The sequence below is a fragment of the Stenella coeruleoalba genome (assembly GCF_951394435.1).
Source record: "Stenella coeruleoalba genome assembly, chromosome: 15".
NCBI lineage: Eukaryota > Metazoa > Chordata > Mammalia > Artiodactyla > Delphinidae > Stenella > Stenella coeruleoalba.
The window spans coordinates 52,804,612-52,831,698 of NC_137161.1; the positions used below are offsets into that span (position 1 = coordinate 52,804,612).

Below are 27,087 nucleotides of genomic sequence, written 5' to 3' on the forward strand. Positions count from 1 at the left end.
CACGTCGGGCCGCCTGCTTGGCTGCGGCGGCCGCGGCGCTGAGCTAGACGCTGAGTGACGCGCGGACTCGGCGCTGACGGGCAGCAGACCTCAGCGGCCGGTGAGTGTCCGCGCCCTGCCGCCCCTCCCTCGGGGCTCCTCCGCGGGCCTGGCCCGCCCGGGCCCTCGGGAGCTGGGCTCGGTCGGCCATGGCCCGCTGCGCCCCAGCGCCCGCTTGAGGGAGCCGTGGCGGGCCAGGGGCGGGGGGCGGCCCGGAGAGGGCGAACGCGGCGAGCGGGGTGGGGGCCGAGCGGGGGGACCCCGCTTCCTAGACGGCGTTTCAGAGGCCCAGGGAGGCCTAAGCCGCGAGTTCGCGTAGTTGTGCCCCGGGGGAGGTGACCCCCTGGTCGCCGCGGGCGGACTTGGCGTTCCCGCGGGGCCTGCAGCCTCTGGCCGCCCAGCCCGCACGTCTGTCCACCTTGGGCCGGCGAGGACCCAGACCTGGCCCGGCGGCGGAGAGCCGTGCCTGGGCTGTTGGCGTGGGCCGGGGCTCTGCCCTTCCTGCTCTTGACTCACCTCGGTCCGTAGGGCCCTTTGAGTCACTGTCTTGACTGACGGAGTGACCCGCGGCCGCCAGATTGCGAGGGACCAACGTCAGGGGCAACCGGTTAGTCTGGCAGGGAGTCTGCTTGTCACCTCATAAGCGCAGTGCCCTAGGTGTATTAATTGTCTCGTAAAAGCTGCCAGGACCGCCTTGCACAGTCTTTGCACAAGGCCTGTGTCATGTCATTTAAATGACTTCTGATGAACTGGTTGTTGTGGTCTGTGGCTGTTCATCCTATTGTCTTGTATTCATGGCTCTGTGAACCACACAAGGCGGAGCATGATTGAAAAAATATAAACATCCTATGGCGCTCTACAGTTCAGGAAGCCCTCTCACTCTCAGCCCCTAACAAAACCCTGTGAGTTGATAGTTTTCCCACAGGTGAAATGGGTTTTAATGATGAATCTTGAGTTAAGAGATTTAACCTGCATCCCACAATCAAGAAGATGGCACAGATGGCCTTGTACCTGGTGGTCTGCTCCCAGATCCCATGCTCTTTCCTAAACAGAGCCATGGAGGTTGGAAATGGATTATGTTATTTAAACTAGACATTTTTCCCTCTCCCCCTAAACTGCCCTCCCAAGCAGAAGGAAACAGGGAGCTTACTGGTTTTATGTATTTGAATTTCTGTTAGGCATTAACCAGGTGTTTTGATTAAAATTTTAACTGTCATATTAAAATTTTTAGGTTTTCTTTTGCGAGGAGGAGGATAAGGAATATAAATGAGTAAATCTGTGCTTTTAAAAAAATTATTATTTTATATTTATTTATTTATTGGCTGCTTTGGGTCTTCGTTGCTGTGCGCGGGCTTTCTCTAGTTGCGGAGATCGGGGGCTACTCTTTGTTGTGGTGCATGGGCTTCTCATTGCAGTGGCTTCTCTTATTGTGGAGCACGGTCTCTAGGTGTGCGGGCTTCAGTAGTTGTGGCTCGCGCACTCTAGAGTGCAGGCTCAGTAGTTGTGGCGCCCGGGCTCAGTTGCTCCGCGGCATGTGGGATCTTCCTGGGCCACGGCTCGAACCGGGGTCCCCTGCATTGGCAGGCGGATTCTTAACCACTGCACCACCAGGGAAGTCCCTAAATCTGTGCTTTATTCATTATGTTTTTTTCAAGAAACATCACAAGACAAGACATCACAAGCTTACCAAGAGCTAACAGTTCAGTTGGGCATTTCAAGTTTACTTGGTGAAATTGGGAAGAGTTTTCAAATACAGTACCTAAGCCAAAATACTCTTGGGGGTATGGGAATTCCAGGGAGCTTGGAAACACACTTACTGAGTGACCTTGTCAGACTGGCTATGTGAAGAGGAAAAATCTGTGATTCCCCCATTGTCTGACTTGATTTCCTTTTTTCCTTTGCCTGAGCCAATGAGATGATATGCTGTGAGTCACCAGAGTCAGGAGTATGAGCTACTCCAGAAATGACAATGCCAAGGAGAAGGTGAATTACAGAAAGTAAAGTATTCATTGCCTTTGGCTTACCGTTCCTTGAGTCTGTTGAAAAGCAAAATAGCTGGGACCTTTGGGCTACCTTGGTTTTTTGGTTTCTTTTTAAAAGCTGACTCTCTTCATAGGATAGTTGGGCTCTGTTCATAGGATAGTTGGGCTCTGTATCAGGTTTGCACCAAAAACTGAAATATTACTCCTCTAGGAGGAAGATATTTTTGAAAATTGGAATTGTATATTTCAGTGTAAAATTCAGAATTTAGTTTGTAACTCCTTGGAGAGAAAGATTTGAACAATACATTACCTCCTTGTATATTATTGACCATAGTTAACTAAAAAGTGATAAATAGACATTTAATGCAGTCTCTTTTTCTGATACTAGTTAATGGGAGAATTAAGAGATCTGGGTCACATTTCCTTTTGTGTTGAACACAGTGAAGGTTTTTTGCTTTTTAACTTAATTTATTATATCTGTTAGGTTTGTTTGTGTAAAAGTATAGGACGAAAGCTCTGCCTTTTATTATTTATTTATTTATTTTTTTAAGAAGATGTCGGGGTAGGATCTTATTAATTTAATTTATTTTTGCTGTGTTGGGTCTTCGTTTCTGTGCGAGGGCTTTCTCTCGTTGTGGCAAGTGGGGGCCCCTCTTCATCGCGGTGCACAGGCCTCTCACTATCACGGCCTCTCTTGTTGCAGAGCACAGGCTCCAGATGCGCAGGCTCAGTAGCTGTGGCTCACGGGCCTAGCTGCTCCGCGGCATGTGGGATCCTCCCAGACCAGGGCTCGAACCTGTGTCCCCTGCATTAGCAGGCAGATTCTCAACCACTGCACCACCAGGGAAGCCCCTCTTCCTTTTATTGTAATCTGAATAATCTCTCAGGGTATTTTTTCCCTGCTGAGAAGCAGTGCCATTACTGATTAATTCTTGCCAGCAATGAGAGAAAGTGGAGGGGGCATATCTTTAATTGGAACAGTTAATATAACTGCTTATACTGGGGTCTTCCTGTTTTTTATATGGAAGTTATTTCACTCTGGTGACCACTCGGGTGCTCTGTGATAGTTCACTCCAAGGTTTACTTTTCCCTGTTGACTTCATTTATTTACCATAAGATGTCTCCCATTATATTACACATTGTAAAGCCAGCTAATGAAGGCATCTGGCTTTAAATTCTTTTAAACTTTCTAAAAATCTGACACACAGTACTGAAATACAGCAGCCCATAACTGATGGTCTGGTCTAACAGTGTTACATATGTTTACAGGATATGCAGTTACATTTATTCATAAATCCTTTCTGTATGACCAGTGTCTTTCCATTAAGAATAACAATGGTTTTGTAGTTCACTATAGATAATTTAGAGGTGCGTAGCTATTATAAAGGGAATATGTTTACAATCAGCCCATCAGAGGACTGCATCTAAATTGCGATTGTGGCTGACTGCAGTGGAGCCAGGAACTCTTTCTGGGTCGTCATATCAACCACATCTATAGTCAGACCTTACAAGGTAATATTCTAAACCTTAACTAGGCATTTCAAAACAGCAGTTAAATTCATGAGGCTCTTCTCAGTGAGCAGGTTTTAATGTTGCTTTGATGTAATTTTAAAAGGCTTTTAGCAAACGTGCATTTCCCTATGTGATACATTTCTTTTAAGCAAATATTTTAATAGTAATCCAAGGGCTGTTTAGTCTGCTTTTGGAGTAGGAATTGCATCAGATTGCGTGTCTTCTTGCTGTTCAATGATGTGATGTTGAGGAGGGTTCTTTTTTCAAATGTATGCTTAAGTATCTCTCTCTCTGAAAGTCTACATATACACTAACTTTTTGTTTGCACTTCAAAATGATTGGATTAAGTACAAAATTGAGCTGATTAATCAATTTGTAACCATTATTTTCACAAACAGCTATTCAACACTAGACAATGTTGTTTTACATGTGTGTATATGTATCCAAATAATACATATTAATTTATATTAGAAAGAGTGAAAAATAAACGGTTTGTTTCTCCCCAAAAAGGAAGCTGTGGTATATTTTTGATCATGAGAAAAACATTAGCCCCTTGAGCTGCAGTTTCTGTGTCTGAAAAATGAGATTAATTCTTGATGAGCCTTCAAGTCTTGAGTGCCTTGAATGCTGCTTTTCAATCTAAGACAGGGGTTTCCAAACTTTTCTGTTTCACTAAGTTTGGGGTTGGGCCTGGGAACCTGTGTTTTTAAAGTTTCCCATGTGATTCTTGTTTGGGGCCTCCTTGTCTAAAGCCCAGGCTGGATGGAAGAGGGAATAGATGGTAGGAAGGCAGAGAAGTAAGCGACAGGATACATGAGGAAGGAGACAGCAGAGAGGACAGGAAGGGCGGATTGCTGCACACAGTGACTGTGGTCAGCTTTTCTGCCAGAGGCCCAGCAAGTGGATATTCTTTTCTCTCCACTTAGGGGAAAAATTAATTTTTGTCACACGAATAGATTTGTTTCCTTCCCAGGAATATCATAAGTCTAATTATTGTCATAGTTCTCAGTAACTTTAAAAGGGCTTTGTGGAAGAATGGCATAAAGAGACAGGTGTCTAGCACCCCGCCAGCCTGACTTTTTCTCAATACTCCCAGCTTCTTGCCTTTCTCCCAGTGAGCTCTCTCAGTCTTGGAAGCCTCAAGTTTCACTGTCTTGTATTATATTCAATCCCGCAGTTACCTTAGGGCTATGGGAAGGTGCTAGCATGATTAAAAACAATTTGCCATCATGCTTTTAGCTAATCTAGTTGGCTGACCTGCCTCCTCAGTCACTGGGGTGATCATATTTATTATGCCAAACAGTGGGACCCATAGTCTGAGCATACAGGTATACTGAAGGAGTTGGTGAGACAGGATATTTGAGTCAGAACTGTCCTGGAAAATCTGGAACATAAGGCTCCATCTTTAGCACTGTTGTCTGTACTGCACAATTAGCATTTATACTATAATATACCTGTTACGTCATTTATCTTTCTATTTCTCTCTGTCTCTTTCTCATTTGAAAGCTGCTTGAGGTCCTGAACATCTTAGGCCTCCTTGTAGTCGTAGAGCCCATGAGCATTATAAGTGTTTGTTGATGATAAGATGGCATGTCACATGCCTTCCTTAGTACTGGATCTGCTATTCTCTCTGGCAAGACCACTAGGAGCTGCTGCAGAGGAGCTGTTGTCACCTGGAACTATTTCCAGGGCAATTTGGAGGAGGGCAGGCAGATGAAGGGGAACAATCGGTGAGCAAAACTGAGTGTGGGTGGGAGTGGGGACTAGGTAGTAGTGTTTGAAGGCAGATGAGAAAAGCAGACGTAATGAAGTGGCATTAAACCTTTACTCCCTTGATTTTCTACAGGAAGGCAAGGGAAGAGTCACGCCTCCTCTTTGCTTAGTAGTAGCAGGTATCCCACTAATTAGAAAAGAACTTTTAAAACACTCTATTCTGGGACGTCCTTGGCAGTCCAGTGGTTAAGACTTCGCCTTCCAATGCAGGGGGTGTGGGTTCGATCCCTGGTTGGGGAGTTAAGATCCCACGTGCCTCGGGGCCAAAAAACCAAAATATTCAAAAACAAAAACAAACAAAAACACTCTATTCCTCTGCCACACTTGGGTTTTTGTCAGCCTCAGCAAAATTTCTAAGTGTCTGTGCTCAGTGTCATGTTTGTCTTGCTTTGTAACACTTTTTGTGTTTGCAAAAAGTCTTACCGGCAGACCCAGAAGGAACAAAGTGGGGTGACTGGCTGCTCTAGGTTATGCTTTCTTCCCTTTGCATGTGGCTTTTCCGGGACTTATGCCCAGATTTTAAAGTCAACACATTCAAGTGCAAATGCCTACAGGTAGAAGGACAAAGAAGCTAACTATCTGCCCATTTGGCACACATGTCTTGCCTCTATGGTGTGCAGACTATTGGCACTGAGGGGATGTACAAAAACAACAGCAAATCCAGCAATCCTTGTTCACAGGGGGTTGGCAGTCACCTTGAGGAGGTGCAAAACAGTAAATTCACTTTGTATGGTTTATGTTTGTTGTTTTGACACTCAATATTCTGCGAGGTCAGGGAAGTATGGAGCTGAGAAGTGGAAAAGATGATAATTTGAATGAAACCCACTGGGTTAGGTAAAAGACAGAGTAGGAAGAGAAAAGAAGGAAGGAGGGGAAACCCCTCTTTAATGAATAAGCATTAAGGGGTTTTACTAAAAACATATTACCCACAAAAGGAATGTCTCTCATAAAGTAACTCATCTAGAATAGGGATTCTTAACCTGAATTCTCGGTCCACAGGTGAACTTTAGGGGCCTGTGGTTGCTCTGGAATGGCATAGGTAGCATTTTTTAAATATATAATTGTTCTGGAGAGAGAGTTTGAAGTCTTCATCTGATTTTCAAAGGGATTTGCAACTTCAAAAGGCTAATGATTATTATATTCTGACAAATACCCTTGCTACCCATCTTCAGAAGTGCACGTCTGTGAATTTGTATCTTCAGATGAGGAGGTATTTCCATGGAAGATTAGAGACAGAAACCGTAGGATTCCTTTGTAAACAAGAAGCCTTCTACCAAATATCAAGTGTCATGGGACATACTTGAGTGTTCATGCAAAGGGCAGCATGTTCCCACATACACAGTGGTCTAATCTGGTTCCCAGGAGTGGGGTAGCTAAAGTGCCTTTACCTGACTGGTGTGAGTAAGGCTCCAGGTCTGCCCTCAGGGACCTTATAGTCAAGTGCAGCCAATAGAGTGTGTACCTGTCTGTGATACAGAGCTAGAGCCAAGCAGGAGTGTTGGGGAGAGGGTGAGTTGGCACAGAAATCACATGCTTTTTGGAAGGTCAGGATGTTTTTCAGAAACTACTAGACTGTTGGAAACAAGGTATGAAAGAGTGGAGGGAGCCCTGGGCAGGTCTGTGAACAGTGCCTAATTCAAGACCAGCTTCCCTCTGCTGCTTTGGACATGCAGACCAGAGCTGCCGTCACTTAGCACACACGGCGAGAATGGAAACCATCTGTTTCAGAGTGAGTGCCCTAGCTGCCCCAGACCACAGCCAGCAAAGCATGCTGAGCTCAGGGCTCCTGAGGGCGGAGGAGGAGCTGAGCTCCTGCCTCGCACCCGCCCTGACTGCTTTAACTGTGGATGCTCCACTGTACTTGCTCCATGTATTAGCCTTCCGTGTAGGGTTTGGTTTGAGAAAAGGGGTGAGCATACCTCTCAAAGCCCTGGAGCACATGATTCTCTTCCTTTCTTGACATTTGCCCTCCCCATCGTGTCTACCTTTTTTACCCCTAGTTATTCATTCATTATTGCCTAATCAGGTCCTTAGTCAGCAGTAGATGTTCTGGGCTATTTGAGTTTCCTCTCGATAATGATTAGTGGTGACAATGATGTTTGACCAGTTCTGGAGACCTCTTGGGAATTACAGGCACCCATTTCATGTATCTTTTTTTTTTTTTTTTTTAATTTATTTATTTTACTTTTGGCTGTGTTGGGTCTTTGTTGCTGTGCGCGGGCTTTCTCTAGTTGCGGCGAGCGGGGGCTACTCTTCGTTGCAGTGCATGGGCTTCTCATTGCGGTGGCCTCTCTTCTTGCGGAGCACGGCCCTAGGCACACGGGCTTCAGTAGTTGTGGCACGTGGGCTCAGTAGTTGTGGCGCACGGGCTTAGTCGCTCGCAGCATGTGGGATCCTCCCGGACCAGGGCCCGAACCCGTGTCCCCTGCATCAGCAGGCGGACTCCCAACCTCTGCGCCACCAGGGAAGCCCTCATGTATCTTTAATTTATGTATTTTGTGCAGGCTGCCTCATGGAACAGGAAGTTATTCGTTTTACAGTGGCAAAATGCTGTTTTTTTAATTTTATTTTATTTTTGGTAAATTGCGATCACTGTAGCATTTTGCTTTTCCCCCTTGCAATAATAACCTAATGCCTTGGTGTATTTCCTCCAAAATGTGCTTAAAGACAGGATATGGGCATGTTAAAAGAAGGTTGACACCTTCCCTAGACTAACGAACATGAAGAGAATTCTGCTGTGAAATCCCTTCTCTAAAGCCAACTGGGGGAAAATAAAGGGTTTTCACAGAGGTGGACAGCAGGAAGGGTCAGTGGTTTGTGCATGCATGGAGTGGAGGAGTGCTGGTAAGTGTTTGTTACCTGGACTGTTAAAATTTTGCCTATCCATTTCTTTTCTTTGCTTTTTTTTTTTTTCGGCCGCGCTGCGCAGCATGTGGGATCTTAGTTTCCTGACCAGGAATCGAACCCGCATCCCCTGCAGTGGAAGTGCAGAGTCTTAACCACTGGACCACCAGCGAAGTCCCACCTATCCATTTCTTTAAAAAAAAAAAAAAAAAGGTAAGGCAGTATTCTGCTCTTAATCAGGCTTTCAAAGTCCTTAAAATCTAAAAGGTGTGTGGTCAATAGCTGTATCTGTAGAATGTTAGGAAGCCAGTTTAAAACCAATGCAGTGCAACATTTCTCTTTCAGTGAGCTATTTGAGCACAGAGCATCATGTGCTTGGTCCCCCTACAAGGTCTGTGTCACCCCCCACCCTCCATCAGTAGCAATTTCTGCAGTAAAAATACTGCTCAAAGATGCTTACTCACTAGCCAGGCATTTTTCTTATTTCTGGGATTCACTGTTAAATGTTCTCTTTGTCATCTGCTCTTTGAGAATACCTTGATTTTGAGAATACCTTACATTCTGGAAATTGTCTATTCACTCAGCAAACCCTGATTAGGTAGGTACCCTGTGTTGGGCTGTAGGAGACAAAGATAAATGAGCCATAATCCGGAAAAAAGACATGTGTACAAATAAATACTGTAACAGAATACAAGTGCTATAATAGATCATGAAAGGCTTACTTAGGTAGCCCTTAATGTAACATCATGCCTCCAATATCATCCAGCTCATTGTTATCTAGACCTTATTTTTACAAGCAGTACAACTCCATTTTCAGAGGAATAGGGGAGCTGCTCTGTCTGAAATGGGTGGGGGAAACCCAGTCTTTCCTGCTCTGCCTCCTGTTAAATACCATCTTCCCTGCAGCTCACTGAGAAGTGCCTCTTATTTTATAAATGAGGATGTTGGAGTTCAGGGCAGTCGTGTAATACAGCTAGCTAGCGCAGACCTGGTAGTGGAGCTTAGTTCTCATCCTTAGCCTACTTGTCAGTCAGACACCAGACTGATAAACAATAATTAGATTTTCTCCCAGTTTTATGTTCTATTCCTCCAAGAAGTCAGTGAGTACATTTCTGTCAGGGCTTCACCTCTGCCTGGCTTTGTTACTGAGCCTACTTTAAAGGTTTTGCCTCCTAGCGATCTAAATACAAATCAGTCCTATTCCCAGGAAGGTACTGTGACCCTTTTCATTGTCATCTGTGGGCAGTGCCAAGTTGCCCCACCTACAGCCTCTTCTGTTTTCTGGTGGAAATTCAGTTTCCTCAGAAATCTCTGTAAAGGATATTTGATGAAGGTGTGATGGATGGTGTGAAGCTTAGCCTGAAAACAAAGCTCTTCTTGTCTCTGTAAACTGATGAAGGGATGAGAGGTTCGAGCGGGGTTTTTCAGCCTTGGTGCTGTTGACGTTTTGGGCTGGATAATTGTTGTTGTTATTGGGGTGTGTGTGTGTGTGTGTGTGTGTGTGTGTGTGTGTGCACACTTGTGCTTTCTGTGGGATGTTGAGCAGCATCAGACCGACCTCAGACCCACTAGATACCAGTAGCACAGCCCATCCTCCAGTTGTGACAACCAAACATGTCTCCAGGCATGGCCAAATGTCCCTTGAGGGATAAAACGGCCCCCATCTGAGAACTGCTGGGTTAGGGATTGATCGGCAAGAGACCTAAATGGAAATCAGAATTTTCAAGTACATTTTTCATTTACCTAAACTTTTATTTACAGCGATGAGCTGCTCTAAAGAAACAGAACAGTAACATGTCCCGTCCCCGATCCTGACCCTCTGTGGCATGGAGGGGCTTCACCTAACTCATGTTCAGAGCCTCCTTAAAAGAATTTGAACTCTGGTGATCATCTTCCTTTAGGTCCTTTGCAAATTTTATTTTGCTAGAAATTCCAAGGTTTTTCTGTTCCTTTCTTGGTATCTAGTGTTATCAGAATGAAAACAGAGGTTCTTCACAGTGAGCATTCAACTCAGTCTGTGATCCCAGTATAGATTTGATGCTACCTGTAGGGCCTTTCATAGAGACAGGGGTTTTTCCATTTCTTAACTAAAAGTATACAGGAACATTTGTTAACTTTAAGTGACACTTTCTTTAGTTTATTAATCAGCATCATACTATATGGCAGTTTTATAAGTAAATTATCTCATTTTTATACCTACGTTGCAGAGTTGTTATTACTATCCTTACAGATGAAGAAACTGAGACTCAGAGAGGTACCTGGTCGAGGGCCACCCAGCAGGTGTGCAGCAGAACCAGGGTTTTCTCTCTATCCTGCCTGACTAGAGCCTGTGCCTTGACCACAGCCCTTTGCTGCCTCTCAGCCTGTGTGTGGCAGGGGATTCTCTCTTGGCTGGGCTTAGTTCAGGTCAGGTTTGTTGGACGCTTACCATAGGCCAGCTCTAGAGATCATCATGCAATTCAGTCATTGCCTCAACTCCTTTGGTGTCCTGTCAGCACATTAGCATTGTGCTGTGCAGGTAGGACTTCTGTGTGTATGGCTGCTGTTAGATTTGTTGAGCCCATCTTCCAGAAACTTTGAGGTGGAGGGATTCGGTCTGCATGTCATAGGATGTATACCGAAATACAAATACTTATATTTGTATCTAAGTTAATAGTCACATTTATACAGATGCTGAGCTACTGCCGGTGACTACTGCATGGGGAGGCTGTGTCCTGGGCATTTCGTCTTGGTGAGGAAACTAATGCACATGGCTGTGGAAATTTCATGGATAGACCAGGTAGAGTAATGTGTGATGATCTGTTATCTCTTACCTTGGATCTGAGAAGGCTTCAGTGAAGACCTAGAGTATCTAGAAAAAGAGTTTGAGGGCATTTTGCTAAGTAATCACTGTGCCACCTTGATTTTCCTGCCTTTCAAGTATGGTTTTGAGGGGTGTTGCAAGTAAATTGTTACTAACGGTGAAATTTTTGAATATTTTGTCTTTCAAAAAATAAGTTTTATTGAGTTAAAGATTATCCTTATAAGTCAGCTCTCATTCTGAGATGCTTTTTAGAGTGGAAGAGAGGGCTGCTGTTACAACTAACTGCTGATAACTTCACATCACCTACAGTATATTTTTTCTACCCTCTAGCTCCTGGCTACTCCTAGGGATATTTTCATCCATGTACAAATAGGCCAGATATACTGAGGGAGGAAAACAGTTGCGCACCCCCATTCCTAGGAGCTGTTGCCTCATTTATTAATACAGGGAACCAGAGAGTTGAGTGGCAGCAGGCTGCCTACTCTGTGCTCCTGACTGCTCCTCCAGTGGAGGCAGGACCTGCTGGGAACGCTGGGAAAGCCGAGCCTCTTACTCTAAGAAAGTCCGGTAGCTATTGCTGCTGGTCCCCTGCCACCATAGACACAAGCCTGTGAGGACAGGGCCAGGCTCTTGGAGTTGCCAGTTCTTGGTCAGGGCTTGTTTCCTTGCCACCACTTCACCCACCCCTTCCCCTGCTGCCAGAATCTAGGCAGTCGTGAAAAAGCCTGAGAATGACACCTAACTCTGTAGGGCTGTGGAAATATGTCAAGATCCCAAACAGGTCCAAAGTGAGACAGAGGAGCCACCTCATTAGATTATTAGATTGACCAATGCCTTGGCCTGTGGAGTTGCTAATCTTATAAGAAGTTTATGTTGATGTACTTCCTATCCATCACACTACTGTTTCAAAGGCAGATGTATTTTCAGTAGACAGAAAGGACTGAATAGGTCTTAGACACTTAACACATGGAGGACACGCTTTCAGATTCTTAAAACCAGATCTTCTGTTTCTCTGTAGTTACTATGGTAATAGGTACTATAGAAATGTGCAGACTCTATTGTGACTTCCTCTTGGTGTTGGGATGCCCCAGAGCCTCTGGCTTCATCGTCCACCAAGACCTGGCAGATCTGGCTGCTTCCTTCCAGGCACTGAGTGGTGGCAGGGGTCGGGGAATGGAGTCCCAATCCTCCCCCTTGGGACCAACCATCTCCAGCCTTGGCCTGCCGTGTTAGTCAACAAAAGTAGGGCTCTCCAGGGGACAACCTTCTCGGGTTGCCCTGTATTCTGAGTGAGCCAAGATGAGAGTTGTGGGGATGGGCAGCAGCAGCTTCTGAATCTTCAAATGGGAGCCTGAGCATTTACTTCTCAGAAATCATAGGACTGAGCTCACTTTTCATACTAAAAAAACAAATGGCACTCAGTGGTTTAGCAAACCCCTCCACTGTTAGCGTAAATGCAGTGTAATATAACCTCAGTTTCCATGTTGCTAGTAGTCTGTCATGACACCCTACTAATTTCACGTTCATGTACCACTGAGGGTTAGCTGGGGACACAGGAGGAATCACCTTGCATTCAGAAGGACTCAGGTTTGGTCCCAGCTCGACTGTTTACTCTGAGTGACCTTGGCCATATTACTTAATTCTCTTGATCTTAGTTCCTTCATAGTCATGGGATTCTGCTCGAAAGTGACTTAGTCTGGTGTGTCCACATCTGTTAGACTTTAGTCTGGTGCTCTTCCTCTGCACCACCCTCTCTGGGGTGAACTTGAGGGCCTTTGGTCCCTGCAAGGATGCTGCTTAGGTTCTGTTGATCCTGTTTGTACAGAGGAAATTACCTGGGAGCCCATAGCACTTCTAGGTTTTCCAAAATGGAAATTCAGCAGAAGCATCCTAATCATCCACTCTCTCCCTCAACTCCCAAATGCTATTTGTAGTCATCATTTATGAGAGAAGCTGAAGTCACAGGTGACAGTTGTTGCACCTGAGTGAAAGGAAATGTGGCTGATCACTTAACCCACAGGACATGTGCTTTCAAGATTGTTCCAAAGTTGGAATGATTTTTGTTTGATGGAGATGACCCACCAGCATTTACTCTGTTACAACCAGCCCTGTAGATGTCTGGTGCCTAGGCTTTGTTCTTATAAAATCCCAACCTAACCATTTTAGAATTCAGTCAGTACTTCAGCCCCTATCCCTCCAGGTCCTTCTCATGGGACTAAAGAGTCTTGTCTTCTCAGCCCTGAGACCCAGTGGCACTCAGGGAACAAGGGCAGGTCTTGTATTTATTTCATTTGTAGTAGGAAGTGGCGTCTTTGGTGCCAGCAGCAGTAGATTTCTGGCCTCTTCTCTGCTCTTTTCAGTGTTTCAGGTTTCGTCCCAGTGTTTGCTTTTGAATTCTTGCTCAGCTGTATTAGAATGTGCTACAGATGAGCCCACCCCTCCATAGTGAAAAAAGCCTGCCAGAGAAGTCTTGGACTTCCTGAATCACGCCAGTTTTTGAGGTTACTAAGAGACTAGTGCCCTTAGTTGCTTTCTGGTTGCTTGTTGCCCAAATATGCAGGTGTGTGTTGAGTAAATCTGATGCAAGAGCTTTGTGTCCCTGGACTCCCCACTTTTCCAGGAATCCTTGTTTGAACTTGCTCTTTGTCAAGAGGTTAATAGTCATCCATTCATTCAATGAACTGTGGGATTGAATTCACCCAGTGATCAAAATGAAATGGGTGAAGCTTGTGTGTAAGATTTCCTGAGGTATGGCAGCACCAGAGTTCAGAGACCTCAGGTCATTTATTCTTGAAACTCAGAAGGTATTGATCTAGGTGATGTGGTTTCCTCAGGGTTTTGGGAGGCCCCTCTTATAACTGCTTCGTAGGGTAAGAGCTGAGTCAACCCTGTGCACCGCTTCCAACATCCAACTTAGCCAGCATCAAGCAGCATCTGCAGTGTGGATTTTCTAGCTTCAGTGGTCACAGGTCTCACCTCAGAAAGAGCAGGAATTCCCATTTCCTGACACTGTCAGAGGATGAGGGCTGAGTCAGAAGTCCTCAGGTGTGACCTGCCCAGAATTATCTATGGATTCACCAAATTTCACATTCTTCCTCAGTGTTTCAGAATCACCCAGCTGCCCGTTTTCGCCAACAACTTTCTCAAGAGAGCATTTGAGCAGCGTTAAGTTTCATGAAGCACTTGTGCACACATTAGCTCATTTAGTCCTCACAGCACACTCGAGAATGTGGAGCAAAGAGAGTTTTGTTACCCAGTTTTATGGATGATGAAACTCAGCCTTCAGAAGGTTATGACTTACCTATAGCCATGGAGCTACTAAGCATTGGAACTCCAACCCAGATCTTTCTAACTCTAAAGACCATACCCTTTGTGCAGGGCCCAGCTACCTTTCCATTCCCGAAGGTGAGCTGGGTCTAGAGCAATAATCAACAGTAAGTGGGAGCCCAAAAGTGGCCCCTGTAAACTGACAGGTCCACTGAGCTCCCCCCTCCCCTGCATCATTCCAGCCCTCCCTGAGGTCTGGGAGCAGTGCAGGGACAGTCAAGGCTGTTTGCTACAGAAAACAGGTTGCACCTCCTCTTCATATCCATATGCCAGCTGGGGTGCAAAACTGGCCCTTGGTGCAGGGTTTACGCTTATAAATACTGGATTTTAAACAGTGCTGAGGAGAGCAAGTTTATTTCCACGTTGCATCCGGGAACAGGGCTTCTTCCCCCTGTTGAGAATTTCCTGGTGTCCTAGCACGGTCTGAAAAAAGCTCACCAGGAGTGTCTTCTAGGGTAGACCAGCTAGTAAACAGTTCTGAGTTCATTCTCAATTCTTTTTGTAACATTAACATTTGTTATAAAGTGGTTTCATGGTCATTATCCTGTTTGAGCCTAGTAATAGTCTTTTGTTGAATGCTGGGCAAGTATTCATTGCATTTTACAGGTGAAAAATGGAGAAAGCTGGAGAGATTTGGAAGCTCTGAAGAGATGCACCTTCCTGCCCCCTGGCTTCCTCTCTCCTTCTCCCTCTCCCTCCACAGTAGCCCTAGCATTGTTTGTTCCCCAGATGATATATAGGGTTAGAAGGAGGATGTTAGAATTTACTCGTTTTGTGTAGACAGATATTCAGAAAAGAACTTGCATGATGAGTAAGCAACCCATTTCTTTCTTTTTTTTTTTTAACATCTTTATTGGAAAAAATATGGAATGCTTCACAAATTTGCATGTCATCCTTACGCAGGGGCCATGCTAATCTTCTCTGTATCGTTCCAGTTTTAGTATATGTGCTGCCGAAGCAAGCACAACAACCCATTTCTTTATCTGCTGAGGCTTGCCTGATAGGAGTATGTGGCACCATTAAGAATTGACTTGGCCTGATTATGGGATTGTTCAACAGAAACAGGTATTCTCACTTAAAGGTGAAAAGGGGATGTAGAGAAGGAACAAATCCTATAGTCCAGGAAAGGGGGTGTCTTGGACTCTTGTATTCTGTGTTTATCATCTGAAAACATTTATGGGGCACATATTGTACATGGTTTCTGTGACAGGTGATGCATCGTTTTTAACTATGACCCTCCTGAATGTCACAATATGTGGGTGGGGTGAGATCATAGACAAAGATGTATACAGTTGAAAGGTATTAGTTCAGCCAGAAGAGTGGAAAACACACAAACACATCTCCATGGGCTGTGGGAGGAAGGCTGCACCAATGACCAGAGGCACCTTGAGACAGAAGAAACCAGAGGCCTCATTACCAGCAGTACTGGCTAAGAAAAGGAGTCAGAGCCTGCTGAGGCGCCTGCCCTCACAGGCCCGCGGGTGAGGAGCAGCCTTGCTGGGCAAGGGGAGAGAGGATGTGGGACTGGGCCTGTGTGGTGCTGTCAGAGGGACCCAGGGAGTCAGTGTCCACCTCTGATGTGGGGAGAGCAGCCCGGGGCAGGGACTATGGGGGAGACCCTGGGCTGCTGGAGCCCTGGGAGAGGACTCTGGGGGAGCAGCAGAAAAAACAACACTGGCTCCTAAACGAAAGCAACAGCCCAGCTGGGCCCTGTGAGGTGAGAATGGCCTTGGCCAGCTCAGAGGCATGGGAATTATAAACAAGTCATTAGTTAGAAAAAAACCAGACCACCAGAAAGAGGGGTGGAGGTAGAGAGAAGGAGGGAAGGAGGGAGGGAAGGAGTCAGATTTGAAGAAAAATAAAACCAGATTTCATACCATTTAATTCAGAGAGGTAGTACCCAACTAAATTTTTTTATTATTTTACTTGGTATTTTAGAATTTAATCCATATTTTATTGTCACCCCTCACCCGCCCCCTTCATTTAGCTAGCTTTGTCAGTAGGCATTTCATTCATGCATCAGCAACAATTACAGCTCAGGTTGGAGACTCCTCAGGGTGCTGTGCTGTACATGATTTGGAACATGGTATTGGACTCTGGGAAGCTCAGAGTATGAGGGAATCTTGATCTGTCTTGTAGGATGCTTATAGTTTAATGGGGTGGGAAACAGGCTGATGGCACTTGTGGAAGATGAAGAATAATCATCTCTTATAAATGTGACGCCACTTCTAGACCGGAGTGAACTCTGAGCCACCAACAGCCTTCTAGGAGGCAGGCAGGGACTTCTGGTGCCCAGTAGGAAGCCATTCGGTAGGGAGGGAGCAGCCACTCACCTTCCGTCTGGCTGCTTCCTCCTCTGTGTATGTGGGAAAACAGCACTAGCTCATGTTGTGGGCATCCCATGAGTTGCGGTAGCTGATAGCTGGTCACTGTCAATTCCAGTCAGGCAGGAGAACTGTTCTCATTTCAGGGAGCTGGTTGCCTGCCTTTTCTCCCCCTTCCCCGCTCCTTCCTCTCTAGTTCTGGCCAAGCTCAGCAACCTGCCCCCTTCCCTCACTTGTGGTTTTCCAGGGCAAAGAAGAAGAATGGGAATGAAAAAAAGAATTGTTACGGATGAAGTCTCCACTGTGCCTTTTGGGATCACCAGGTGGGGAAGGAGTGGTGATTGTGTTTCCGTCTGGCAGCCGTGTCCCAGGCTGACTGACCTGAGATTTGCTGACGTGAGTCTCTATGGAGGAGGATTTAATGTCTTTGAACATGACTGTTTTTTCAGAAGCCCTAGAGTCTTGATTGAGCCTGTCATTTACCAGGGCAGAGGCTTTGAAATGAGTGTTGTGGATCTGCTGGGCCAGGTCCACAGGAGGGAACATTGGTGATCGGGACGTTGCTGCCGCTTCTCTCAGATCAGGTGTAGGAGTGGGAGTGAAAACCAGTAGTGATCGGGTGAACAGCTAGGAGTACAGGAATTATGGAGTTATGGAAGTAGATTTTACAAACAGAAAGTCACAGTTTTCTGGAAGTAGAAGAGAGAGGGCAGATCGACCTTTCTAGAATTAGTAAGAGCAAAGTAAAGGGCCCAGGGGACTTCCTGGTGACCACTTGGTACAGTACAGGGTCTTAGCTGGTTTCCTTGGTCCAATTGCTCTCTCTCTCCCTCCTCCCATGCCTTTCCTTCCCCCCTTTCAAGAGAATTGAGCCACTTTATATGAAAGAAGGAGCCAGTTAGCTAAAAAGTCCAACAAATAACAAGTATTCATAGTTTTCCAAATTCCCTTCCTGTCACCATCAGTATACTTAGTTGTAGATAGTCGTAGTCAGTGTTTGGGGGCCTTTTTTTAACAAAGAAGTTTATGTAGACTTCTTTATGCAGGGGTAGAGCCCGTCAACTTGTTGCTGTGGTGCCAGGATTCCATTGTTTACTGTTGTTTGAGTAGCCCTGCCCTGTATTGTTAGACTGTGTGACTTTTTGCAAATGTCATAGTATGGCTACTTATCATTTTGATTACTGTTAATACTTCTTGAAGTGTATTTCCCACAGTGGAATATTTTGGGATCTTTCTGTTTTTGTTGGGGGGGTTGGGGCAGCTTCTTGTTGATAACAAGAGGTTGAAGTCTAGAAAGGTTCCACATTTATGATTTGGCCTCTGATTTTCTAGGGATTACAGTGGTTCCTACAAAGAAAAAAGGATTTGAGTGTAGAAGTCAGCCTGACCAAGTTTGGCCATGTAGCTTTTCAGAGAATGAAGTGATTTCTGTTTCTGACGTGCAAGGTGGCTCCTGAATGCTGCACCCCAGGCCACTCCCTTGAGGAACAGTGGCCAGGCCTCAGGAATGGACACAGCCCTCTTCCTGGCACCGAGCCTGTGTGGGTTGAATGTACTAACTGAGCCTTGCTGAGAATGTTCTCCTTCCCTGCCAGATGGAGTTTTTAGCCTGTGTAAAAACTCCAGGACTCAGTATTCTTGCCACTGGGATGGAATAAGCTGGTATCTGTCCTTGTTTCAAAGCAAAATCCTTAAACCGTGTTTTGAGTTTAGAACCTGTTGAAGTAGTGGACCGCAGAGTGCGCTTTGCTGGCCACAGATGCCTGCTGTTGGCGGCACGCATTACACCCACCTTCATTCCTTTGGATTTGTTGTTCAACATGTGTTTATGGAGAGCCTGTTATTTTGGGGGCCCTGGAGCTACAGCAGTGAAGCAGACAGCTGTGGCCACGCCCCTGGGGGCAGAGTCGGGCCTCCTGAGAGCTGGGAGGAAGGAATTAGGGGCTGTTGGGCAGGACCAGGTTGAAGAGCGTGGGCGGAGGGTGTGCCTGAGGGAGGACTGGCACAAATAAAGTGCTGCTGAGAAAAAAAAAGCCAAGACGGGCACTGGAGGAAAACTGGCTTTGCCTTCCTCTGTGTTTTTAAGAGAAGCAGAAGCCTTGTTGCTCAAGTGACTACACCTCCCAGAATGTGCAGTTATCAAGTAAAACAGTTAATGGTCAGATTTAATCGCTCATACAATCACTGCTGTGCAGCATGATGTTCAGGTGGAGGAATTTACCTAAGTTACTGCAGTTGGTAACCTAGGCAACCGAATGGCATTTGTTCTTGTCTTTGCCTGATTTTAGTTTTTTCCTGTAAGCAGCATGCGGGCTGCAGTCCTCAGGTGCCTGGGGCGTGTCCTCAGTGTGGCCGTGCACCTGCCTAGAGCCTCTGGGGCCTTTTACTGCAGCTCCCTCCTGTGGGAAGCCTAGAACTCTCATCTCAGCACCCTCTTCTCTCTGCAGTCTGAGTGCCGAGCAGCTGGGGACAAATTGTGGCTCTCAGGGTCCCTAAGGGAGTGGAGCTCAGATGTTCTTTCTTAAAAGTCTGGGGAATTCCCGGGTGGTCCAGTGGTTAGGACGCCACACTTTCACTGCTGAGGGCCCGGGTTCCATCCCTGGTCAGGGAACTAAGATCCCATAAGATCCCGCAGGCCGCGCGGTGTGGCCAAAAAAGAAGTCTGTAAAGTTGGGTCAGTATGAACAAGCTGGGGGAAGCTATGTGGGGCTTATTCCACAGTTGGCAGAGTCTACCTCGACCCCTCAGAAAGAGGACACATAGCTGGGTAGCCTTTCACCATCTCTGTGGACTGTCCAGTTTCTAGCTTTGTTCATACTGTTGCTTGATCTAGAGGCACTTCCTCTCCCCCATCCCAGATCCCGTCTGTTGTTGATGGTCTGCACCATACCGTCACCAACACTTTGATAGAGAAGAGTGTATCTAATTTGGAGTCAAAAGAAGGTCCCATTTTCTATATTTTGCTGTTTCTTTTTTTTTTTTGCGGTACGCGGGCCTCTCACCGCCGCGCCCCCTCCTGTTGCGGAGCACAGGCTCCAGACGTGCAGGCCCAGTGGCCATGGCCCACGGACCCAGCTGCTACGAGGCATGTGGGATCCTCCCGGACCAGGGCACGATCCTGTGTCCCCTGCATCGGCAAGCGGACTTAACCACTGCGCCACCAGGGAAGCCCTATTTTGCTGTTTCTTTTCTCTCTTCTTTTCAGCTTTATTGAGTTATAATTGACAAAATTGTAATTGTTTAAAGTGTGCAACGTGATGATTTGGTATATGCATACATTGTGAAAGGATCCCCACAATTAAGTTAACACATCCATCACCTCACATATTTACCTTTTTTAAAAAAATAAATTTATTTATTTTATTTATTTTTGGCTGTGTTAGGTGTTCGTTGCTGCGCGCGGGCTTTCTCTAGTTGTGGTGAGCGGGGGCTACTCTTCGTTGCAGTGCGCGGGCTTCTCATTGTGGTGGCTTCTCTTGTTGCAGAGCACGGGCTCTAGGCGCACGGGCTTCAGTAGTTGTGGTCTGCAGCCTCAGTAGCTGTGGCTTGCAGGCTCTAGAGTGCAGGCTCAGTACGTGTGGCGCGTGGGCTTAGCTGCTCCGTGGCATGTGGGATCTTCCCAGACCAGGGCTCGAACCAATGTCCCCTGCATTGGCAGGCAGATGCTTAACCACTGTGCCACCAGGGAAGCCCCTACCTTTTTTTTTTTAAGTGAGAACACTGAAGATCTATTCTCTTAGCAAATTTCAGTTACGCAGTACACTATTATCAGCTATAGTCACCATGCTATTCATTAGCTTCTCAGACCTTATTCAAACTGAAAATTTGTACCCTTTTACCAGGCATTACCCATTGCCCCCACTCCGAGGCAGCCCCCGTTCCACTGTGTTCTATGAACTGAACCTTTTTTTTTAAAGATTGTGCATGGAAATGGTACCATGCTTTGTCTGGCTTATTTAACTTTCTGCTATTTTCTAAGTGTTCTTGGGCAAGTACAAACCATTATATCTAATATTTACTGAGTGCTTACCAAATGGCAGGCACTATGCTTCCGTATTTTCACTTAATCCTTCCTGTCATTAATCCGATTGTATAAATACTAAATCTAAAGGTGAGAGAAGGTTCAGAAAGATCCTGCTGAGCAAAACCATGCCTTATAATATCCCCAAAGATAACAAAGAAGATGTTATCTAGAGAAAACTCAGGATATTTAGCAAAATACTAACTGGTTGTATCTGTGGGGTGAGATAGAGGTTGTTTTTTACTCTTTATACCTTTCAGGGACCTTTATGCCTTCTTTATACCTTTCAAAGACCATTTCTTGTACTTCTTTGTTCTGCTTGAACAAAGAAGTACCTATTTCTGGGTAGAGCTCAGTAATGCTCAGTAAGTAGATGCTGCTTGAGGTAGAAAGTTAAGGTCTCTTCTTTTCTTGGCTTGATTTGGCCTGAGTTGGTAGCCCTGGTCTTGCGTTACTTTGTTAGTTGTTGGTGCAGCTGTGCTGCTGTTCATCTGGAAAGTTCCCAGATGGGCTCCCACCCCTTTGCACTGCCGGAGTGGAGGGTGAGCTTGTTGTGTTCTGGGACCGTATCTCCCTGGCTGAGGAAGGCTCAGCCGTGGCAGCAAGCAGCAGGCACCGATTGGCTAACTTGTTATTTCCATCAGCCGGGCAGAGTCTGGAGTGGGCTGGGGACAGTTTGCTTGCGTGGTGACTCAGTGTAGCTGATGCAGGTTTTCAGGGGCCTTTCAAGCAGCTCTGCTTTAAAGCAGAGCTGCTCTGAATGGCCTGGCTTGACGTTCCACTTTGTGTGCTTCTCTGCACAAGGCCACCTGCCTTTAACAGGTAGGCTGGACTGGCTTAGATGAGCTTGCTGCCGCACTGAGAGCTGCTGCACTGCTCTTTTTTTTAAAATGATGTTTTCTTTGTTATTTTATGTTTTGGATAACTTTTAATTTTGCTATAATTTCAGAAATACAGAAAAGTTGTAAGAATAGTACATAGCACTCTTGTGTACGTTTTATCCAGATTTACCATCAGCATTTTGCCTCATGTGCTTTACTTGTGTGTGCTCCCCCCTCCATGTACGTGCCTGTACACACACACACACACGCACACGCGCGCTCTTTTTCTCTGTCTCTGAACCATTTGACAATAAGTTGCAGGTAGTATGCCCCGTTACTTTTGAATACCTCAGTATGTGTTTCCTAAAACAAGGACGTTCTCTTAACTAACCACAGTGCAATTATAAAAAACAGCAAGTTCAGCATCAGTGCAATACTGTCACCACTGTCCATGTTTTGTCCATATGCAGATATAGTCCCAGTAACGGCAAAGCTTTATTTTTAACAAAAACATTCCTGAGGCACGTGGGTGACTCTTTGCTTATGTTGCTCAGGGGAGAGCAGAGCCAGCAGGTGTTTGGGGGACGTGACTGTCGTGGGCGCCGCTTCACCTACTCCTCATGTCTCTGCAGGACCAGAGTAGTGAGAGCAGCAAGAACCACACCCGGCAACGATGTCAGCGGAACTGGAGACCTCAGAGGGGGTGGATGAGCCAGAGAAAAAGAGCTCTGGGGCCCCAGAAAAAGAAAACCACACCAGGTGAGCGATGGGGGCTGGCCATCTTGAGTCAGGTGGGCCCAGGGCCTGCCATGCCCAGCACACCTGGCTTTAGGTGCTGGAGGCACCAGGTGTGGTCAGAGTCATGCTGCTGTGGTTCCCGGACGCCAGGCTGGCACTGAAGAGACAGCATATGGCACCCTGGGCTGCTCAGCGCTCTGCCCGCTCCTTCTCACCGTCACCTCCATCATACGAGGAGGCAGGACGGGCACTGCTAGGAATGCTGAATAGTGGAACTTGATGATATTCCTGGTCCTTTTTTCTTCTTAAAATTCTAAGCGTTTTGTCATCTGGGGTGAGAAAGGGTAATCAGAGGCAAAGCTGGCACCTTTTCCAGTGTCTCCCACCCCCTCGAATGTGGGAGCAACTCTAACTTCAGGGCTTTCCTTACTGGGGAGGACCAGTTCACTCAAAGCCTCTAGTTACCTGGGCCTGTTCTTCACTGTTCTTAGCCTGTCCTTGTAGCCCTGTCATTGGCAAAGTTCTTTTTTTTTTTTTTCTGAATATTTATTTTTTATCAAAGTATGGTTGATGTATAATATTATATAAGTTACAGGTGTACAGTATAGTGATTCACAATTTTTAAAGGTTATACTCCATTTATAGTTATTACAAAATATTGGCTATATTTCCTGAGTTGTACAATACATCCTTGTAGCTTATTTTATACATAGTAGTTTGTACCTCTTAGTCCCCCACCCTTATATTGCCCTCCCCCTTTCAATCTCCCCACTGGTAACCACTAGCTTGTTCTCTATATCTGTGAGTCTTCTTTTTTGTTATATTCACTAGTTTGTTGTATTTTTTAGATTCCACATGTAAGTGGAATTTAGTATTTGTCTTTCTCTGATTTCACATAGCATAATGCCCTCCAAGTCCATCCATGTTGCTACAAAAGGCATTATTTCATTATTTTTTGTGGCTAAGTAATATTCCATTCCATATATGTGTATGCATGTATGTATTATATATATATATATCTCACATATTCTTTTTTTTTTTAAATTGGAGTATAGTTGCTTTGCAATGTTGTGTTTCTGCTGTACAGCAAAGTGAATCAGTTATACATATATCCACTCATTTTTAGATTTACTTCCCATTTAGGTCACCACAGAGCAGTGAGTAGAGTTCCAGCAAAGTTCTTTTTTTATATCTTGAAATAATTGCTAATAATAAACTATTGTCAGCACATGAGTGATATGAGCCAGTCTCCTAAAGAAGCCAACAGAGGCTGGGCTTCGAGAGGTCAGGTTTTTCTCACTCTAGTAGATGATTGGACGCTCACGTGTGGACGCACGTGAGCCCCTACTTGGTGCGTTCTCCACTTTGTCTGGTACTGGCTACTGGCATCTGTCAGCACCACTCCATCCTGCATAATTTTGTTAAGCAGCACAAACCTAGGTCCTGGCTCTAACCTCCCCGGCCTTGATCTCATTTGCATCCTCCTACTCCTGGACCCAGCCACATGTAATCCTGAAGACACTGTGGGTCCAAGGTGGGAGGAAAGCAGCAGGGCCACCCCAGGAGATGCATGGTCAGTCCTTCTCAGTGGTGTGGATTCCAGGAGAGACATTCCCAAAGGTTGTCTGTTCCCTGAAGCCAGCACACGCTGTGGTGTGTTTGTTCGGGCACTAGGGGGCCACAGTAGCAAAGCGTCATTCATTTGGGTGGTTCAGAGAGACACGGATACTGTGGAGGAGTAGGTCACAGTCATCCAGAGTATCTCCCAAGTCCTTGGAGCAGACTCACATCTGCCTGCCCTGTGCTTCTTGGTAAGAGGCTGGAATCAAGTTTCTGAGCAGCCTCTGCCTCTAGCTCAGCAAGTGGTCAGCCTAGAGCTGGGAAGGGCTAATACACACATGCATGCTCTCTCCATAGGATGGCGGACCTCTCCGAGCTCCTGAAGGAAGGGACCAAGGAAGCGCATGACCGGGCAGAAAACACCCAGTTTGTCAAGGACTTCTTGAAAGGCAACATCAGGAAGGAGCTGTTTAAGGTTTGTGCCCTAGGTCATGGACTGGGTCGGGCTGGGGGCCTTAGTCCCATGAGGAAGCCCCCCTGGAGAGCCTTTCTCCATACTACATGCTTTCTCAGCGTCAGGCTGTGGTTTCATGTCTTAAGTGGAATAACATAGTGATGTAAAGGAAGTGATCCATGTTCCAAAGAATTCACCGTGTCATTCCTTTAAGAAACAAAAGCTTCCTGCACATGTGAAATAATTCACTGTATAAAAGTAGGCCTTTGGGGAATGGAGGGGGGTGCTACTCGAGCTTTTGTCTACAGCTGCTCAGAAGTGTGGGCAGTGGGCTCGGGAGTTGCTGGCCAAGGTCTCCCTTTCCCATGGTCTCCCCATCGCCCTCGGCAGCTGGCCACCACTGCACTGTACTTCACATACTCGGCACTTGAGGAAGAGATGGACCGGAACAAGGACCACCCGGCCTTTGCCCCCTTGTACTTCCCCTCGGAGCTGCACCGGAAGGCGGCGCTGATCAAGGACATGGAGTATTTCTATGGTGAGGACTGGGAGGAGCAGGTGCAGTGCTCCGAGGCCACCCGAAAGTACGTGGAGCGGATCCACTGTGTGGGGCAGAATGAACCAGAGCTGCTGGTGGCCCACGCCTACACCCGCTACATGGGGGACCTCTCAGGGGGCCAGGTGCTGAAAAAGGTGGCCCAGCGGGCCCTGAAACTCCCCAGCACAGGGGAAGGGACCCAGTTCTACCTGTTTGAGAATGTGGACAATGCACAGCAGTTCAAGCAGTTCTACCGGGCCAGGATGAACGCCCTGGACCTGAACCTGAAGACCAAAGAGAAGATTGTGGAGGAGGCCAACAAGGCCTTCGAGTACAACATGCAGGTACTGCCAGGGGTCAGGCGGGAAAGGGCCTCTGACCGCGGGGGGCCGCTGTGGGTCTGCCTGAATGGACATCAGTGCACTAGGACAGAGGGGCTGCCCAAATGGGCATCAGTGCACTAGGACAGGAGCTACAGCCTGCCCGAGAGAAAGTCAAGGGACCAAACAGGCCAGAGAGCACTAACCCAGTCATAGCTCTGCCTTGTTTGATAGCCTGTGTGTTGTGTTTTGGGAAGGCGAGTCCCCAGCACATTGAGGGGTTGGGAAGGAGAGAGCCATCTCCCTCCCTCTCACCCCAGGATTCTGGTCTTAAGGAATGGGTTTCCCCCTTTTTAGCGAGGATTGCTATGAGAAGTCCTACTTGATAAGTTCAGGGAGAGAACCAAGGAGAGTGAGAATGACTCAGTTTACAAGTAGCTGTTAGATGGGCCCAAGTCTGGGGAGGCTGATTCTGTGTCCAGAGCCCAGGCCCAGCCCTCAGCACCAGAAAGTTGCCACGGGAGGTGGTGAAGCGCCAGCCTGACCACAGGCCTGGCAGCCCTCTAGTCTGATCTCAGCAGGCCTCTGAGGGCCACTTAGGCTAGATCAGCCCTGTCAGGGCCTCATTCTCCCATGTTCCTCCTTTTCTGTTGTTTCTTGCTAAAAATACCCAGTGGCTGGAAGTAGGGAAGTACCAGTGCTCACACAGTGTCTTGGGGCAGCGCTTTTGCTTTCTCCTATCTGTCCCCTGGTAGTTTCAGTTGTGGGCTGTCAGTCTGGGCAGCACAGGCGCGGCCACACCTCCCAGAGCTCGGCGGTGGGGCACGGACTGGGGCTGCTGCTCTGCACTCCTGAGCAAGCCTCGCCTGCTCCAGCTCCGTGTCCGGGGGAGAGAGATTTTTCTTTGAAAACAGAGGATACACAGTCCAGTGATGGCTGTCGATCCTCTGCACCTGCAGATATTCAGTGAACTGGACCAGGCTGGCTCCTTGCTGGCCAAAGAGACCCTGGAGGATGGGCTCCCTGTGCACGATGGGAAAGGAGATGTGCGGAAATGCCCCTACTACGCTGCTAAACAAGACAAAGGTAGGTCTCGTGTGTCCTGAGCTCCCCCCAGGGTGGTTGTGTCCGTGTCCCCCGCTGATGCCATGTCCCTTGTTGGTGCTGCCGTGCAGGTGCCCTGGAGGGCAGCAGCTGCCCCTTCCGAACAGTCCTAGCTGTACTGAGCAAGCCCAGCCTCCAGTTCATCCTGGCCGCCAGCGTGGCCCTGGCTGCTGGCCTCTTGGCCTGGTACTACATGTGAAGGACCCACCACCCATGCTGGCGCCCTCCTCCTGACCACTGGCCTGCCCTTACCTCCACCCACGACCAAACTACCACCTCAGGTGACTTTTTTTTAATGCTGGGCTTGAGAAAACAAGCAACCAATAAAAGCCAGATGCTAAAGCCTTTGCCTGTCAGCATCCCATCTGTGGGCCAAATGCTGACTTGGGTGCAGGTCCACCCTCCCTGCAGCCCCCAGGCCACGGCAGCAGGAGCAGCCAGTGCAGCTCAGCGGGCCAGCCTGGGCCTCTGGAACCAGCTCTGCTGCTGGTGCACCCACACCTCTGACCCCAAGGCTCTTTCCCTCTGCTCTTCCTCGTCATTTTGGCATTTAGGTGGGTATCTTTCCCCTGTTGGGAGTGGAGTAGCTAGCAAGTTCAGGCTCCCATATCCCTGGGGTCGGGGGGCTCCCTAGATGTGGCTGCTCTTCTGCAGGACCTCTCCTGGGGGCAGGGGCCACGAAGGGGGCAGAAGCCAGGCTTGCACCCTGCCTCAGAGGCCCTGGGAGCTCTGTCCGGGGTAGCCAGTCCTCATGCCTCTCAAGCAGAAACCTGAGTGGGGTCTGTTTGCCCATGGCCTGTCTTCTCTGACCTGTGGAAATGCTACTGCACTCAATAAAATGGACTCTGACAGCTGCCTCGCTCCTTCCTGGTGTGATGTCATCCTTCTCGATGGCCCCTGGCAGCCCCTCATGTGCTCCCAATACTG

General features: G+C 47.1%; 1 protein-coding gene across 5 annotated transcripts; it reads left to right on the plus strand.

Annotated features, from left to right (window-relative positions):
- Positions 1-27,012, plus strand: HMOX2 (heme oxygenase 2). 5 transcript variants are annotated; one of them, XM_079945055.1, is made up of 7 exons: positions 4-100; positions 8,236-8,371; positions 22,085-22,205; positions 24,102-24,219; positions 24,589-25,080; positions 26,016-26,142; positions 26,232-27,012. In XM_079945055.1, exons 3-7 carry the CDS (start codon positions 22,120-22,122, stop codon positions 26,357-26,359), a joined length of 951 nt encoding a protein of 316 aa, XP_079801181.1. In that variant the 5' UTR covers positions 4-100; positions 8,236-8,371; positions 22,085-22,119; the 3' UTR covers positions 26,360-27,012. The 5 variants fall into 5 exon arrangements, with proteins under 5 accessions (XP_079801178.1, XP_079801181.1, XP_079801179.1 ...); XM_079945053.1 differs by having other exon boundaries at positions 8,236-8,363; positions 22,079-22,205; XM_079945052.1 differs by lacking the exon at positions 8,236-8,371 and having other exon boundaries at positions 1-100; positions 22,079-22,205; positions 26,232-27,011.
- Positions 27,013-27,087: the final 75 nt, after the last annotated feature.